Source organism: Macaca thibetana, chromosome 13 (genome assembly GCF_024542745.1).
Source record: "Macaca thibetana thibetana isolate TM-01 chromosome 13, ASM2454274v1, whole genome shotgun sequence".
Lineage (NCBI taxonomy): Eukaryota > Metazoa > Chordata > Mammalia > Primates > Cercopithecidae > Macaca > Macaca thibetana.
The window spans coordinates 97,636,472-97,654,536 of NC_065590.1; the positions used below are offsets into that span (position 1 = coordinate 97,636,472).

Here is an 18,065-nt window from a genome sequence, read left to right on the forward strand (position 1 = left end):
CTTAAGGGATCCACCCGCCTCAGTCTCCCAAAGTGCTAGGATTACAAGTGTGAGCCACCGTGCCCAACTGTAAGAGAAAATTGACAACCGCATTTTTTCTGTCAATATTTTGTACCCCAGGATTAAGACTGTGACCCTAAGCATCATGTAAGAATCAAGGGTGCGGCATTCTTCTGTGGCTTATATAAACGCACAGCTGTCTCTTGTGTTACAGGCACATGGGAGGAGCCATTTCCCATGAGTTAATTCAACTAAAACAAGTTATCAAATGATGTCCAAATGATCATTCTTACGATTACTGAAAACAAATTCAAATACCAGTGACTCAAATGAATAACAGATTTAGATTGTCTAAGTATTTATTTGTTTATATTACAGATGCAGCATAAGAAATGAATTATAAAGTAGTCTGCTAAACTTTTTTCTCATGAAATCAAAGAACTAACTAACTGTGTATTTTCAAAGAACAATAATATTCTCTCAGAGCCCAGGATCTAATGGCATGTGAAGGGTAAAGGCTGAGGCTTCCCAGAATACTTCCTGTACGGTCACTTTCCCCAGCACAGCACATAGGACTACTCCATATGCCAGAGACTCACAGCTCAAAACATGTAAAGAGCGGGGTACAGTGGCTCATGCCTGTAGTCTCAGCCACTCAGGAGGCTGAAGTGAGAGGATCATTTGAGCCCAGGCATTTGAGAGCAGCCTGGGCAACAAAGTAAGACTTTGTTTCAAAAAAAGAAAAAAAAAAAAGACATATTATGCTGACTTAAGTATAAAATAGAATCAAATAACACAAAAATATCTTTACTGTTTTCTCTGTTTGAAAATTGTCCCACAGGGTGATTCAATTCTGTTCAACAAATTTTATTAAATATGAAGATAGTAGCATATCTTCCTAATCTAACTGGCTCAATTCATCAATATTTTGGAATTTCAGATTCAATTATTTTTAAGAGGACTGCTTCTAAAAGGATTTTATCTTAGTCTTAACTACAGCCAGGTTTTTGCAGTATGAGTGAAGAGCCAGGATAAAAATAAGCAAAATACTAACAATACGCATTGCTGTGTATATTTTATATCTTAAAGATCACACAGAAATGATCAAGTTTGTTAGGAGTCTATTTACTGCTTTTTAGTTCACAGAAACATAAGAAAAATGAAACAAAGGATAAAAATGAGTGGCCTGATGCAGTGGCTCACACTTGTAATCTCAGCACTTTGGGAGGCTGAGGCAGGTGGATCACGAGGTCAGGAGTTCAAGTCCAGCCTGGCCAACACAGTGAAACCCCATCTCTACTAAAAACACAAAAATCAGCTGGGCATGGTGGTGGGCACCTATAATCCCAGCTACTCGGGAGGCTGAGGAAGGAGAATCGCTTGAACCTGGGAGGCGGAGGTTGCAGTGAGCCGAGATTGTGCTACTGCACTCCAGCCTGGGCAACAGAGCTAGACTCCGTCTCCAAAAAAAAAAAAAAAAAAAAGGATAAAAATAAATGAACTCTTACCTTTTCTTATTTTGGGATTTGACTGAACTTCCAATATCACAGTTGTTACTGTATCCGCATACATATCATTAGAAGGGTTTGCCAGCCACTGGAAAGCAAAAGGCAGAATTAGGAAGTGACCTACCTATAGTGACCAACCACAAAAGCTATGACTACAACCCACCAAACCATGGACTCTACATATGGAACTACTGCTTCCAGTATTTTCATTGAAATTCACTGACTCACTGTTTACTGAAATTAATACTACAATACTTCTCTAATATTCTATAAAGAACAAAATTATACTGAGCACTTCCTTTTGACATGTTTTATAGGCATTATCATTTAATTTTCATAACAAATAGCATAATTAATTTCATTTTATAAAAGAGAAAACTGACTCAAAAGTAACTTGTACAGGATAATTACTGGTACTGGGACTGAACTCAAATTCCTAATGCTTATATTTAGTATAGCATATGACTACAGACAGAATGTGAAGAGGGTAATTTTTTTTCTTTTTTTTTTTAGAGATGGAATTTTGCTCCTGTTGCCCAGGCTGGAGTGCAATGGCGTGATCTTGGCTCACTGCAACCTCTGCCTCCTGGGTTTAAGCGATTCTCCTGCCTCAGCCTCCCAAGTAGCTGGGATTACAGGCATGCACCACCACGCCCGGCTAATTTTATATTTTTAGTAGAGATGGGGTTTCTCCATGTTAGTCAGGCTGGTCTCGAACTCCCGACCTCAGGTGATCTGCCCACCTCGGCCTCCCAAAGTGCTGGGATTACAGGTGGGAGCCACAGCGCCTGGCCAAGAGCGTAATATTTTAAAATATTTACTTTTGCTTCTCACACTGAGCCTCAGATCCCCTGGCTTTTGTTCCTAGGGTAAACAATCTCTGACGTGTTTACCCTAGGAACAAAAATATATTACCTACTATGCATGTATAAATGAATGAATGAATTATAGAGGCAGGGTCTTGCTGTGTTACCCAGGCTGGTCTTGAACTCCTGGGTTCCAGTGATCTGCCCACCTTGGCCTCCCAAGGTGCTAGGATTACAAGTGTGAGCCATCATACGCAGACTCTAATAGTATTTAGTAGAATGAGCTAAATTAATGTCTCTAATAACTTTCTCCCTTTTTCTGATATTAACATTTTACATATTGTTGTATGTAACTTCATGTTTATAGATAACTACTCCTTTTCACACTTTGTTTTTCGTTTTTTCTTTTGAGACAGGGTCTCACTCTGTCACCCACATTGGAGTGCAGTGGTGCGATCTTGGCTCACTGCAACCTCTGCTTCCCAGATGCAAGTGATTCTCCTGCCTCAGCCTCCCAAGTAGCTGGGACTTTTGGTGCCCACCACCACTTCTGGGTAATTTTTGTACTTTTAGCAGAGACGGGGTTTCACCATGTTGGCCAGGGTGGTCTCGAACTCCTGACCTCAGGTGATTCGCCCGCCTTGGCTCCCAAAGTGCTGGGATTACAGCTGTGAGCCACTGGGCCTGGCCTGATACTTTCTTTAGTTGCTTTTAGCCTTATGAATCAAATTTAGACTTAAATCACAGGATTGTATTGGGACCAAAGCTGACAAATCTTTTTTGTTTTAAAAATAGAATGTATGCGAGGTGGGTGGATCACTTGAGGTCAGGAGTTCAAGACCATCCTGGCCAACATGGTGAAACCCCATCTCTAACTAAAAGTACAAAAATTAGCTGGGCATGGTGGCATGCACCTGTAGTCCCAGCTAGTCGGGAGGCTGAGGCAGGAGAATCGTATGAACCTGGGAGGTGGAGGTTGCAGTGAGCTGAGATCACACCACGGCACTCCAGCCTGGGTGACAGAGCAAGACTCCGTCTCAAAAAAAGAAAAAAAAATTAGAATGTATGAATGAAATAGTTGACCATCTACCTTGGCAATTTATATACAATTCTACCTTGGGGCATAGCAGTAGATAAGATACGTCCCTGGACTATTCAATGGTAGGACTCACTTTGAAAATCCTTCTTTAAACCAAACAGGTGCCAATCTATCAAAATCAACCATGCAATTCCTCTGGTATCTGTCTTCCAAACTCCACAAGCTGGAGTTTAAAATTCTAACAGGAACCACATCACTTAATTTAATAATTTCTGTCCTTTCCAGATTTGGGTCACTTTATTGTTGTTTATTTGAATCTTCAAAATTCTGCTCTTTTAACGAGTGGTACCTAAGTTTGTTTTAATTTAACATAATTAAATTTTTTCCTTAAGAATTATAAAACCTTTTGATATAACTAAAGACATCCTGGAATACCATAAAATCAGGTAAGATTTATATGAAAGGACTATACTTACTACACATACTAAATACAAACCCTTAATTTATTATTAGGTTTTTGTGACTACATAGAAAATGCTCAGCTACTTAATAATACTTAATGCTGGTCCTTAAAACATATATATATATATATATATGTTTTATATACAGCAGGTTTTATAAGAGAGATACACACACACACACACACACACACACACACACTTTCCAACAATATTCTTTTTCTAATTGGGAAGAAACTAATATTCTCTACAATTGTTCATGAACTCTTTTTAAAACTTTTTTCTCTCATTGTTTAGGTAAATGATCTTTTCTTACTTCTAATACCACCATGCCTGGTTCTTGTATTACAGTAATATTTTTGAACACTTTCAGAGCAGGTTTTTCTTGAATTTCTAATTCTTCCACATCACCTGAAAGAAAGATGTAACTATAAGATGTATATACTTTTCTGATAATCTTCCAGAGACCATTCATTTGTTTATAGAGACAGTTAAAGCAGCTACACAATGAAAAAGTTAGTAACTCATTTGTATAGTCAATTTTTAAACAGCAAAGTATAGCAACGGAAAGGTCTGAACATGTATTGCAAACATTCATCTATCTAGGTAGCATTTACCTCGGACATCAAACATTTTATCAGTAGCAAACTTAAGTGGTGTTCAAACATCTATGTTTTGTATACAAGAGATTTAGCCTTCTACTAGCATCTTTTAACATATGACATAAAATTAGTCAATTGTTGCCAACTAGTTTCGTCTACCTTCTGTCTTCGTAAGCTTCAACATTCTACAGCGAAATTCTATTGTTCAAGAGACTTTTCTGGTCTTTCTAGCATCCTCTTACTCAAGGACAGTTCAGACATATTTTATTAACCTTCTATGTTATGACAGATTGTACTAGTGCAAGGTTCCGAGGTTTTAAAAAAAGGTTCTTTCTACTGGTTTATTTTATGGTAGTACTTCATGAGTCATGAAGAGCGTGACTGATGGAAAATATATTTTGTAATATGAAGTATTCTTGCTTTATCAGAAAGTCCACACCTTTTAATTTAGTCACTGCCCCTCATGATGTTAATACACAAAATCTCGAACTCAAATGGTCTAATATGAAAACAGACTAGGTTTATTTTCTCACTGGCCTTTGGCCAGTGGTCATGAACTCTTACAAAACCTGCTGTATAGACTGGTATCAATAGAGCCAGAAAAATTATTTTCACTGATCAAAGAAAAGAAACAGATAAAATTTTAGGTATGGTCAAGTAAAAGAGACTTCAAACAAGGAAAAGAGACTACTAGATTTTAAGTGGGTCAAAGATAAGTATTACAGAATTAAAAAAAATTTTGAGTATATTTTCTAATTTTTTTAAAGTTTTTCTTATTTTTTTTTCACAGGACCATCAGGCAAGAATATGAGTGTATTTTCTAAAATTTCACATAAAGGCAATAATAACATGATCATATATATTAATAAAACATACAATTCTGAGACAATTATCAAAATTAAGTAACATTCTTTTCTAGGTAGAAAATTATCTTTAAAAAGACAGAAAACAACGAAATGAATTTCAATACACACACACCTGTCAACTTCTGCAACTGGTAATAGAGCAAATTAAAGGGACCAGTATATGGAATGGCCTGGGTCTGCTTTACAGTGCTCATTGCCAAGTCAGTATAATCTGAAAAGAAAATTAGAATAGACTTGAAGAAACAATACCAGTCCTACAAAACACATACCAGGAGCAAAGAAAAAAGAAATAAAAGCAAAGTAAATGTCAACATGTTTTTCAGAAAGCTAACAAGACGCTCCTTAATTTGGTACCACCTTACATTTCCCCACCGATCTCCCTATGTCCCCACCTTTCTCCTTCAGTTAACTTCTGCTCCAGCAGTAAGAAAGCACCTCATGGCCAGGTGCGGTGGCTCATGCCTGTAATCCCAGCACTTTGGGAGGCCAAGGCGGGTGGATCATGAGGTCAGGAGTTCAAGACCAGCCTGGCCAAGACGGTGAAACCCCATCTCCACTAAAAGTACAAAAATCAGCTGGGCGTGGTGGCAGGCGCCTGTAATCCCAGCTACTCAGGAGGCTGAGGCAGAGAACTGCTTGAACCCGGGAGGCAGAGGTAGAAGTGAGCTGAGATCGTGCCATTGCACTCTAGCCTGGGCAACAGAGCAAGACTCTGTCTCAAAAAAAAACAAAAAAAAAAAAAAAAAAGGAAAAGAAAGCACCTCATGTTCCCAAACATACCAGGTTCTTGGATGCCATAGAGCTGGTATGCCAGCTGTCATCTGCCTTCTTTCCTTGGTAACTCCCAACAATCTTTCACCACCTGGCACAAGGGCTGCCTAATTTACCAAGCTTTTCCCAACTGCTGAGGTGCACTGTCTGTCTTCACATACTTATCATGCACTTCTATATGCCACTGAGCAATACTGGGACTAGCTCTTTCCAAGATTGCTTCCCTCATTAGACTGATTTCAAGGGCTAGGACTATGTGGCATAAGAGTAAGAGCTCAGTAACTCAGAATGAAGGCACAAGTCAGACAATGACCTATGATGCTATGAAGTCTGACAGCTGGGCAATCTCATAGGTAAATACCTCACCACTGCTGCTATTTTTCTTTTCCTTTTTTTTTTCTTTTTTGAGACAGAGTCTCACACTGTTGCCCGGGTTGGAGTGCAATGGCGTGATCTTGGCTCACTGCAACCTCCACCTCCTACATTCAAGCAATTCTCCTGCCACAGCCTCCCGAGTAGCTGGGACTACAGGCACGTGCCACCACACCCAGCAAATTTTTGTATTTTTAGTAGAGACAGGGTTTCACCATGTTGACCAGGATGGTCTCAAACTCCTGATCTTGTCATCTGCCCACCTTGACCTCCCAAAATGTTGGGATTATAGGCGTAAGCCACCATGCTCAGCCACTGCTAATTTTTATTCCAGCATAAAGTACATATAATGTATTAGTACCATGTAAATCACCTTGAGCACAGCATTTACTTGAAGATAACACCATATTCATTGGAAAATGACTTACTGATGGCTCAGTAAATTTATAAAGACAAAGAATGCACATGGAACTGTGTATCAACTTTGGGAAAAAAGCAGTTTACAAACTTAAATGTAATCTTATTAGTTTTGTGCAATTTTTCTTTTTTTTTTTGAGATGGCATCTCGCTCTGTCACCAGGCTGGAATGCAGTGGCACTATCTCAGCTCACTGCAACCTCCACCTCCACGTTCAGCCTCCCGAGTAGCTGGGACTACAGGCACGTGCCACCACACCCAGCTAATTTTTGTATTTTCAGTAGAGTCGGTTTCACCATGTTGGTCAGGATGGTCTCAATCTCTTGACCTTGTGATCCACCTGCCTCGGCCTCCCAAAGTGCTGGGATTACAGGCGTGAGCCCCTGCACCTGGCCCAATTTTTCATTTTTCTCTACAATGAGCTTCAATTTATACAAACACATTAGAGGCGTCAGTTATATAGTTGGTGTTACTTATTTGGATGTCGAAAGTTCCAACATAATGAAAAAATTAGGCTTTACATTAATACTTTTTTGCTTTTAAAGAAATTATACAAGTTTTTGTTCCTACTCCTTTCGGAATGGTGAAGGAATAGAAAGGCCCAGCAAGTGATGTAAAGGTCATAAAAAACTGAAATGCTTATGCAAAGGTCCTAAAAACCAAATGGCTTATCTGGGGAATCCAAAGTCACTTCAGAAAATAAAAGCCCACCAGTCTGTTGTAGAGGGTAGAAAATCGGGTGAACTCAGAAACAAACTTATGTTTCCAAAGACGAAGAAAGTGATTTCACGAATAATTTCAATCTTTCAGTAGTTCACGGGAGGTGTTTTTTTCCTCCTCCTGTGAACTACTATAGGTACAAAGCTAATTAGCTAACTTGCACCTATTCCTTTTTTATTTGTCTGTTACTTAAAATTTGGCCACAAGGTGAAGAGAAGTTTTCACAGATTTTCTTTCAGTGCTAAGGTGAAGTTAGATTTGACATTTAATAGTATACTTACTGGACAGGTCGCAAGGAGAAAGTATGTGATAATTAAAGTTTCTTTTAACAAGTATTCCTGACACCCGCTGGCCTTGTTCTGGTTTTTTGTCTGCTAAAAATCCCATAACCTGTAAAAAAAAAATACTTGAAGAAAATAGAACCTGGTAAAATGCAGTTTTTCAGACAGTAAAATGCAGTTCATCATAATGATGACCATAACATCTTTGAACTATGAAAACAACATATGGATTTAACCATGAAAAACATAAAATGTTTGATATCTCTATGATGAGGGCAGTCACATTGCTACCAGTGTCAAAGAGAAGAGTCACAGTGGCAGATCTGGCATAGTTCAGTTCTAATCAGTTCAACAAGCAAGGAACTTACTAAGTGCTGGGGTTTAAGAAAGCTCTCACTAGCTGCACTGTAGTAGGGAAGGCCGGGAAGTCCCCGTGAAACACACACATGCACTCCCTCAGGCTGGCTGCAAACTCACAACAGAGAGTGAGGTCCACTCATACAAGTCTGGGAGGCTGTGGTACACCTAACACTAAAAGCAGCAGCAGTGGCTTTGAATAAAAAGGTCAATAAAAACAGGTTATGGGTGAGCTCATAAATTGAGGGAGAAACACTTTTAAGAGAATAAAATAACAACCACTTAAAAACAAAAATATTACAAACATGAAACCCACTATTCTTTTTTTTTTTGAGACGGCGTCTCACTCTGTCGCCCAGGCTGGAGTGCAGTGGCACAATCTCAGCTCACTGCAACCTCTGCCTCCCAGGTTCAAGCAATTCTCCCACCTCAGCTTCCCAAGTAGCTGGGATTACAGGCACCCACTACCATGCCCGGCTAATTTTCGTATTTTTAGTAAAGATGGGGCTTTGCTACATTGGCCAGCTGGTCTTGAACTCCTGACCTCAGGTGATCCACCCGCCTTGGCCTCCCAAAGTGTTGGAATTACAGGTGTGAGCCACCACACTCAGCCCCACTATTCATTTTTAAAAAGTCTCATGTATGGCTGGGCGCGGTGGCTCACACCTGGAATTCCAGCACTTTGGGAGGCCGAGGCGGGCAGATCAAGAGGTCAAGAGATTGAGACCATCCTGGCTGGCCAACATGGTGAAACTCCATCTCTACTAAAAATACAAAAAACTAGCTGGCCCTGGTGGCGGGTGCCTGTAGTCCCAGCTACTTGGGAGGCTGAGGCGGGAGAATGGCATGAACCTAGGAGGCAGAAGTTGCAGTGAGCTGAGATTGCGCCACTGCACTCCAGCCTGGCGACAGAGCGAGACTCCGTCGCAAAAAAACAGAACAAAACAAAACAAAAAAACGTAATTTATTTATTTTTTTGAGACAGAGTATTACTGTCACCCAGGCTGGAATGCAGTGGTGTGATCATCGCTCACCATGTGTACCACCAAGCCTGGCTTTTTTTTTGTATTTTTTGTAGAGATGGGGTTTCACCATGTTGCCCATGCTGATCTTGAATTCCTGAGCTTAAGGGATCTGCCTGCTACAGCCTCCCAAAGAGCGGGGATTACAGGCGTGAGCCACCACGCCTGGCTGAAACCCAGTATTCTTAAATATAACTTCTCTCAACTGCACGTAAATGAGCTCAAGGGAATAAACGCAGTGTGTTCCATACTTGTTTACCTTTAAGCAACCAGGCAGTGCTATATTTGTTCTCATAACTATAAACACAGAGGGTTGCATTTCATAGGATTTCTTAGGGTTATTTTCTCCTTAACTGCTGGTAGCTTTCAGAAAAGAACCTTTGCTCCTAGGAGATTAATTTTAATATAGTGATGTTGTACTTGAGAAAGAAAAACAACTAAAGGTAATGATTTTAAATCATTAAAATCATGGGTGAGAAACAGAACACTCCAATAAGAAACCCAGCTCTTCCTGAACTCAGTTCAATTCATCTTCTAAACTGTCTGACTGCAAAACTTTATTTTTTCTTCCCATAAATCCACCACCAGCGGAGGATGGGAAATCCAGTTCTAGATTCTCAAATGAGTATATTTTTCTACAGGTATAAGAAAAACACTATTAAATTGGCCCCTGAGAAGTTCTTGAACAGTAAGACTCAGGAGTAACCACAACCATTTACAACAAAAACCGCATACCCTAAGTTTTGCTAATTTCTTTTTTTCCTCCAATTCACCTTCAAGAAAGGATATTCATTAATTAGCATCTGCAGGTTTGGCTCATTATGTATTAAAAGTGTGTTGTAAAGTTGCTATTAACATTTTTTTTTTTTTTTTTTTAAGATGGAGTCTTGCTCTGTCGCCCAGGCTGGAGTGCAGTGGCATGATCTCGGCTCACTGCAACCTCCGCCTCCCAGGTTCCAGCGATTCTCCTGCCTCAGCCTCCTGAGTGGCTGGGACTACAGTTGCGCACAACCACAACTGGCTAATTTTCGTATCCTTAGTAGAGACAGGGTTTCTCCATGTTGGCCAGGCTGGTCTTGAACTCCTGACCTCAGATGATTTGTCCACTTCAGCCTCCCAAAGTGCTGGGATTATGGACGTGAGCCACAGCTCCTGGCCCATATGTTGATATTTCAGCCTTCAACTAAATCATTAAAAATTTGAGCCTGAGACTGGGCATGGTGGGTCACGCCTGTAATCCCAGCACTTTGGGAGGCCAAGATGGGTGGATCACTCGAGGTCAGGAGTTTGAGACCAGCCTGGACAATGTGGTGAAACACCGTCTCTACTAAAAATACAAAAAAAAATTAGCCGGGTGTGGTGGTGGGTGCCTGTGATCCCAGCTAATCAGGAGGCTGAGGAAGGAGAATTGCATGAACCTAGGAGGCGGAGGTTGCAGTGAGCCGAGATAGCGCCATTGCACTCTAGCCTGAGCGACAGAGCAAGACTCCTTCTCAAAAAAAAAAAAAAAAAAAAAAAAAAAAAAAAAAAAAAAAAAAAATTATTTGTGCCTGTAGTCCCAGCTACTTGGGAGGCTGAGATGGGAGGATCAGCTGAGCCTAGGGAGGTCGAGGACGCAGTGAGTCATGAATGCACCACTGCACTCCAGCCTGGGCAACAGAGTGAGACCCTATCTCAAAACAAAAAAACAGAACATGGGAGTTGCGGATATCTCTTCAACATACTGATTTCAATTCCTTTTTAAAAATTTAAAATTATATATGTAATTTTTAAAAAGTTTTCCTTAGAAGTATTTCTAAAGGAGTTGTGATCAACAGAAGTAAAGATGCAGACTTCTGACAGCATCCCTCTAAAAAGGCAGCTCAGGCTTTCCTTAACTATTTCAACTTCAAATTCTGAAAATAGTACACTTCACTCTGAAAAATGAGCAATTCTTTTTTTATTTTTTTGAGACAAGGTCTTGCTCTGTCACCCAGGCTGGAGCGCAGTGACAGGACAATGGCTCACTGTAGCCTCAACCTCTTGGGCTCAAGTCATCCTCCCACCTCAGCCGCCCGGGTAGCCGGGACTACAGGCACATGCCACCGCACCCAGCTAATTTTTGTATTTTTCGTAGAACTGGCTTTCACCATGTTGCCCAGGCTGGTCTTGAACTCCTGAGCTAAAGCGATTTGCCTGACTTGGCTTCCCAAAGTCCTGGGATTACAGGAGTGAGCCACCGTGCCCAGCCTTGATTACTTCTTTTTTGTTTGTTTTGAGACAGAGTCTCACTCTGTCACTCAGGCTGGAGTGCAGTGGCGCGATTGCAGCTCACTGCAACCTCCACCTCCCGGGTTCAAGGGATTCTCCCACCTCTACCTCCCAAGTAGCTGGGATTACAGGCACCTGCAACCATGCCCAGCTAATTTTTAAAAAAATATATATATTTTTAGTAGAGCCGGGGTTTTACCATGTTGGCCAGGTTGGTCTCCAACTCCTGACCTCAAGTGATCCATGCGCCTCAGCCTCCCAAAGTGCTGGGATTACAGGCGTGAGCCACTGAGCCTGGCCGATTAATTTTTAAAAAGAAAATGTTTCCATATATTCCACCATATCTACACAAACATACATGGCTACAGTAACAAACAGTAAGGAACAGTTCTTTACCCTCAGATGTGGGAAGGAAAAGCAAGTGGAGATGTGGATTAAAGATCTATGAGATTCAGCTGCATTAAGATCTAATCTAGCTGAACATTTTCCACCTGAAGAAATGAATGAACAGAATCAAAAGAAGCCAGAAAGGATAAGGATACAATTCCTGTAGTATAACAAATAGACAGAAATAAGCATATTCTTTTGACTAAAGATCTATTTTCTTATGAAGTATAGTCTTTCATGAAGAAAAAACATGGATCGGATAGACAGGAGCCATAACCTTTTACCTTGGCTAGTTTTTCTCCTCTGAAGTTTAAGGTCACTGCTTCTGTATTCCGAGGATTATGAACCTCTATGTGAACTTCATCATTATCTTCATATTCTCGAATCAGTGCTGCTTTCAATCTGGCCATTTCATTCTGTTCTCCATGGACTAAAATCTACATAGAATAAATGTTAAAAGAATATAGGGAAACATTATTCAGATTAATCATGGTCCTGAGTTGAATTAATTAAGTATATGAAATAGAGACATACTTGGAAGTTATGAAACTTTACTACTAGGACCTCCAGCCAATTCAACTTGTATACACATATTCATTCTGTTTGGCTTCAAAAGATCCTTATGTGGTACTATTTGAACAAAGAGTAAAGAAACTTCTTTTCCTTTTTCTTTCCTTTTTCTTTTTTTTGAGGTGGAGTCTTGCTCTATTGGCAGGCTGGAGTGCAGTGGCGCGATCTCAGCTCACTGCAACCTCCGCCTCCCAGATTCAAGCAATTCTCCCGCCTCAGTCTCCCAAATAGCTGGGACTACAGGTGCGTGCCATCACGCCCAGCTAATTTTTGTATCTTCAGTAGAGACGGGGTTTCAGCATGTTGGCCAGGATGGTCTCGATCTCTTGACCTCGTGATCCACCTGCCTCGGCCTCCCAAAGTGCTGGGATTACAGGGGTGAGCCACCGCGCCCGGCCAAGAAACTTCTTTTCTACTCCAGTCTTTGCCACTAACAAGATACACGCCTTTTCCATGTTTCACTGCTTCTATGTTCATAGTGGTAAAGGGCTGACTTCTGTAATCTCTTCTAGTTTTAAATGCCTATGACTCTTGTACAAAACTATTGCTACCCTACTGTGTCAGAAAACACCCATAGTTCCCTTTTTTTTCTTTTTGTGAGATGGAGTCTTGCTCTGTCGCCCAGGCTGGAGTGTAGCAGTGGCGTGATCTCAGCTCACTGCAGCCCCTACCTCCTGAGTTCAAGCGATTCTCCTGCCTGAGCCTCCCAAGTAACTGGCACTATAGGTGCACACCACCATGCCTGGCTAATTTTTGTATTTTCAGTAGAGACGGGGTTTTACCATGTTGGTCAGGCTGGTCTCGAACTCTTGACTTTGTGATCTGCCTGCCTCGGCCTCCCAAAGTGCTGGGATTACAGGCGTGAGCCACCGAGCCTGGCCTACCTCATATATTTATATATTTTTGGAGACAGGTCTCACTCTGTTGCCCAGGCTGGAGTACACTGGTGTGATCATGGCTCACTGCAGCCTCAACCTCCAGGGATCAAGCAATCCTCCTGCCTCAGCCTCCGACATAGCCAGGACTACAGGCATACACCACCATGCCCAGCTAATATTTGTATTTTTTGTAGAAACAGGGTCTTGCATGTTGCCCAAGGTGGTCTCGAACTCCTGGGCTCAAGTGATCTGCCCACCTTGGCCTCCCAAAGTACTAGGATTATAGGTGTGAGCCACTGTGCCTATCCTAATAAAATATTTCAGAACCAAATGGAACATTTTATTACTTTATATATTTCTTTATTTAAAGACAGAGTCTTGCTCTGTTGTCCAGGTTGGAGTGCAGTAGCATAATCTTGGCTCACTGTGGCCTCAATCTCCCAGGCTTATGCAATCCTCCCACCTTAGCCACCCAGGTAGCTGGGACTACAGGCATGAGCCACCATGGTTGGCTAGTTTTATTTTATTTTTGTAGAGACAAGGTCTCACTATGTTGTCTAGGCTGGTGTCAAACTTCTGGGCAGTCCTCCTACCTCAGCCTCGCAGAGTGGTATGATTACAGGCATGAGCCACTGTGCCCAGCCCCAATGATATATTTTAAAGGGTGTTTACAACAACAGCATTAGCAACCAGTCCCTTTTCATTCACTTTTGTAACTTCTATCTTACAAGACAGATTTTTCTTTTTATTGTTTGTTTGAGACAGTCTTACTCTGTAGCCCAGACTGGAGTGCAGTGTCGTGATCTTGGCTCACTGCAGCCTCTGCCTCCAGGGTTCAAGGGATTCTCATGCCTCAGCCTCCAAGCAGCTGGGATTACAGGTGTGAACCACCACACCTACCTAATTTTTATACTTTTAGTACAGGTGGGGTTCACCATGTTGGCCAGGCTGGTTTTGAACTCCTGGCCTCAAGTGATCCACCTGCCTCGGCCTCCCAAAGTGCTGGGACTGCAGGACTGAGCCACTGCGCCCGGCCAAGATAGACTGTTCGTAGTGTCTCACACGTGGTAGATGGCTTGCGGCTGGGCATAGCCAGCACCAGCACGTGGCAGGGCTTACTGCTTGGTGGGGAAGGGCCTGGGCCTGGCTGCCTGAGCAGAATCCTGGTGCTGCTGCTGCTTATTAGCTGTGTAACCTTGACCAAGTGATTTCACGCCTCAGTGTTCCCATCTGCAGAACAGCTGTCGGTCATGAAAATTAAGCAAGTCAGTTCATATAAAACACATCTACGGTGCCTGGCATGTGGTAAATAATCAATGTAAGCTAGTACTGATTACTACCACCAACACTACTAGTGTTGCAATTTTATCCTGCAGCTATACTTTTGCTAGAGCCGGTTATTACAGGAAAATGAGCAGGAAGTTCAACCCAGGAACTTAAACTATCAGCAGAAGTAGAACCAGAGAGTGACAGGATGAAATGGGGCTGAGGATGAGGTGGTGACACCACACAGAAAGAGCAACACGGCTTTTCTTCCCTGGCTTGGAAATCTGGGGGGATGTTCATGCACACATTCAATAAGAAACACCTGGGAGGAGCCTACTCTGTGACTAAACTCTACACACCATGATGCTATGGACAGGAGAGTGGTATTTCTCGACCAAATAATCTGCTCATTAAGGGCCAGTGCTGTGAGGCCTATCATGCTAGAAAGAACTCAAAAACTAACAAAAGACTGCATGAAAAGGTGCTCAACATCATTAGTCATTAAAGAAATGAAAATCAAAACCACGAGATACCATTTCACACTAGCTGGAAAGTGACACAGCCCAAGTGTCCATCCACAGGTGAATGGATAAACAACATGTGGTCTACATACAACGGGCCATGACTTAGGCATGAAGTGCTGATACATGCCACAACGTGATGAACCTTGAAAACACCGTAGGCATTATGATTCCTCTTAGATGAAATACCTAGAACAGTCAAATTCATAGAAACAGAAAGTAGATTCGAGATTACCAGGGTGGGGGGAAGGAAATGGGGAGTTACTGTGTAACGGTACAGAGTTTCTGCTTGGAGTGATGAAAAGCTGTGAAAACAGAATGTGGTGATGGTTGTACAACACTGTGAATATAATTAATGCCACTGGTTTGTACACTTAAAAATGGTTAAAACTGCAAATTTTATGTTAGATATTTTACCACAGTAAAACATATTTAAAAAACAACGAGCAAGGCCAGGTGCAGTGGCTCATGCCTGTAATCCTAGCACTTTGGGAGGCTGAGGTGAGTGGATCACCTGAGGTCAGGAGTTCGAGACCAGCCTGGCCAATGTAGTGAAACCCTGTCTCTAGAGAAAACACAAAAATTAGCTTGGTGTGGTGGCACGTGCCTGTAACCCCAGCTACCCGGAAGGCTGAGGCAGGAGAATCGCTTGAACCCAGGAGGCAGAGGCTGCAGGGAGCCGAAATTGGCGCCACTGCACTCCAGCCTAGGCAACAGAGCAAGACTCCATCCAAAAAAAAAAAAAAGCCAAAAACAACAAGCAAACAAACAAAACTAACAAAAGGCCATTTCTTCTGCTTTCCGATACACTTGGAAAGGGCACTTCATCTATTTTCTATGGACACATGCTTCATTAGTGTTCTTCTAATAAAAAATACACACTTTTTTCAGCTTACCCCTCCTTTCCAATTCCATCAAAATATCTAATTTATTTTTAATAAGTTACATCATACTTAAAAATATAAGTAAGTTGGCCAGGTGCAGTGGCTCACACCTGTAATTCCAGCACTTTGGGAGGCTGAGGCAGGTGTATCACAAGGTCAAGAGTTCAAGATCAGCCTGGCCAAGATGGTAAAACCCCATCTCTACTAAAAATACAAAAATTAGCCAGGTGTGTTGGTGGGCACCTGTAATCCCAGTTACTCAGGAGGCTGAGACAGAGAGCTGCTTGGGAGCCAAGGCGGGCGGATTGCCTGAGGTCAGGAGTTCGAGACCAGTCTAGCAAACATGGTGAAACCCTGTCTCTACTAAAAATACAAAAAAATTAGACAGGTGTCGTGATGTGTGCCTGTAATCCCAGCTACTCGGGAGGCTAGGGTAGGGGAATTGCTTGAATCAGGGAGGTGGAGGCTACCGCAAGCCGAGATCGCGCCACTGCATTCCAGCCTGGGTGACAGAGCGAGACTCCCATCTCAAAAATAAATAAATAAATAAACAGATAAATAAATCATATACTAATAAGGAACTATATAGTATATTTCTTTTTTTTTTTTTTTTGAGACAGAGTCGCCCAGGCTGGAGTGCAGTGGCATGATCTCGGCTCCCTGCAAGCTCCACCTCCCGGGTTCACACCATTCTCCTGCCTCAGCCTCCTGAGTAGCTGGGACTACAGGCGCCCGCCACCACACCCAGCTAATTTTTGTATTTCTAGTAGAGATGGTGTTTCACTGTGTTAGCCAGGATGGTCTCAATCTCCTGACCTCGTGATCCACGCTCCTCAGCCTCTCGAAGTGCTGGGATTACAGGCGTGAGCCACCATGCCCGGCCACGCTATATAGTATATTTCATATCTATTTAAATCTTAAACTTATACTATTGTGTGACTTGTCTTTCTCCTCTCTCCAAATGATCCTTGTACTATTTCTTATTATTAAGCATTTACTATGTGCCAAGCACCACATTAAGTGCTTCAGATATGTTCTCTCACTTGGTCCTTACAATAACCTTATGAGCTGTTATTATTCCTATTTACAAATGAGGTACAGAGAGGTTAAGTAACTTGCCAAGGGTTACACAGTAAGTAAGAGATGGAGCTGGCATTCCAAATGAGCAGTCATACTCCAAGCCTGGCTCTTAAATTATTGGAGAGGCAGCAGAAAATAATAGAAAAACATTAGGATTGGGGTTGGTAGGTCTGAGTAAGAGTCGGTTACGGAGAAAGGGTGCAGCTTGTTGAAATCAAAGGGGAGTTGTAAAGGCCAAACGCGAGCGCACGTGGAAGGCTCTGCTCGTGGGGTATTGCATTAGGAGGTGGTGATGCTTGCTTTGTGAACTGCCTGCTGCAGTTTCCTGGGTATGCACTTCTTTTCCCTTTAGTACAATAAATCAAATTCATAAGACTAACCACATGAGGCGGTTTCAAAGCACGAATAAATTCACTGGTTTGCTGGTAATCCGTGTGAGCTGAGAAAGAAATGTAATCAACAGACATTTTCAGTGGTAACTTCTGTCCAGACATAGTAGTGATTTCTTCAGGTTCAGACATGATGTGCTGTGGAAAATGAAGAAAAATAGCATAACAAACTACCCAGTTATAAACGTAAAGGTACATTTTCATTTTTTTCATGCAGTCATAAACTCATGTTAAATTTAGGACCTTCAGCACAAAATCATTCTAATATAACTGACTCAGTAAGTATCAAATACTCATGTTCTCAATCAAGCAAACATTTAATGAGAAAAGTAAACAAATTAACTAAAACTCATCTATCTGGTGTGCTGTCAGTGAGAATCGTAACTCTATGCTTGGAAAGACAAACCTGTATTCCCAACTACTCTTGTGCTCTCCAAAGTCATTTCCCAGATATGTGGATACATTTCTATTCTGAAAATCTTTGTTTTTTGAAATAGGGTCTCACTTTGTCACCCAGGCTGAAATGCAGTGTGTGATCTCAGCTCACTGCAGCCTCGACCTCCTGGGTTCAAGCAATCCTCCTGCCTCAGTCCCCCAACTAGCTAGGACTACAGGCATGTG

General features: G+C 41.8%; 2 protein-coding genes across 5 annotated transcripts in view; both read right to left on the reverse strand.

The window, feature by feature from the left end:
* IAH1 (isoamyl acetate hydrolyzing esterase 1 (putative)) overlaps window positions 1–18,065 on the reverse strand; it is a 359,243-nt gene that overhangs the window by 28,373 nt on the left and 312,805 nt on the right. The gene's annotated exons all lie outside the window — the stretch shown is intronic.
* The window catches only part of CPSF3 (cleavage and polyadenylation specific factor 3), a 51,750-nt gene that overhangs the window by 13,222 nt on the left and 20,463 nt on the right, over window positions 1–18,065 (reverse strand). For all 4 annotated transcript variants that reach the window (XM_050753903.1, XM_050753905.1, XM_050753906.1 and 1 more), the window contains 6 exons: window positions 17,436–17,582; window positions 12,141–12,293; window positions 7,841–7,949; window positions 5,392–5,490; window positions 4,128–4,222; window positions 1,509–1,596 (listed from right to left, as the gene is read on the reverse strand). In XM_050753903.1, the coding sequence (XP_050609860.1) occupies window positions 1,509–1,596; window positions 4,128–4,222; window positions 5,392–5,490; window positions 7,841–7,949; window positions 12,141–12,293; window positions 17,436–17,582 (691 nt within the window). The remainder of the gene's footprint in view (window positions 1–1,508; window positions 1,597–4,127; window positions 4,223–5,391; window positions 5,491–7,840; window positions 7,950–12,140; window positions 12,294–17,435; window positions 17,583–18,065) is intronic.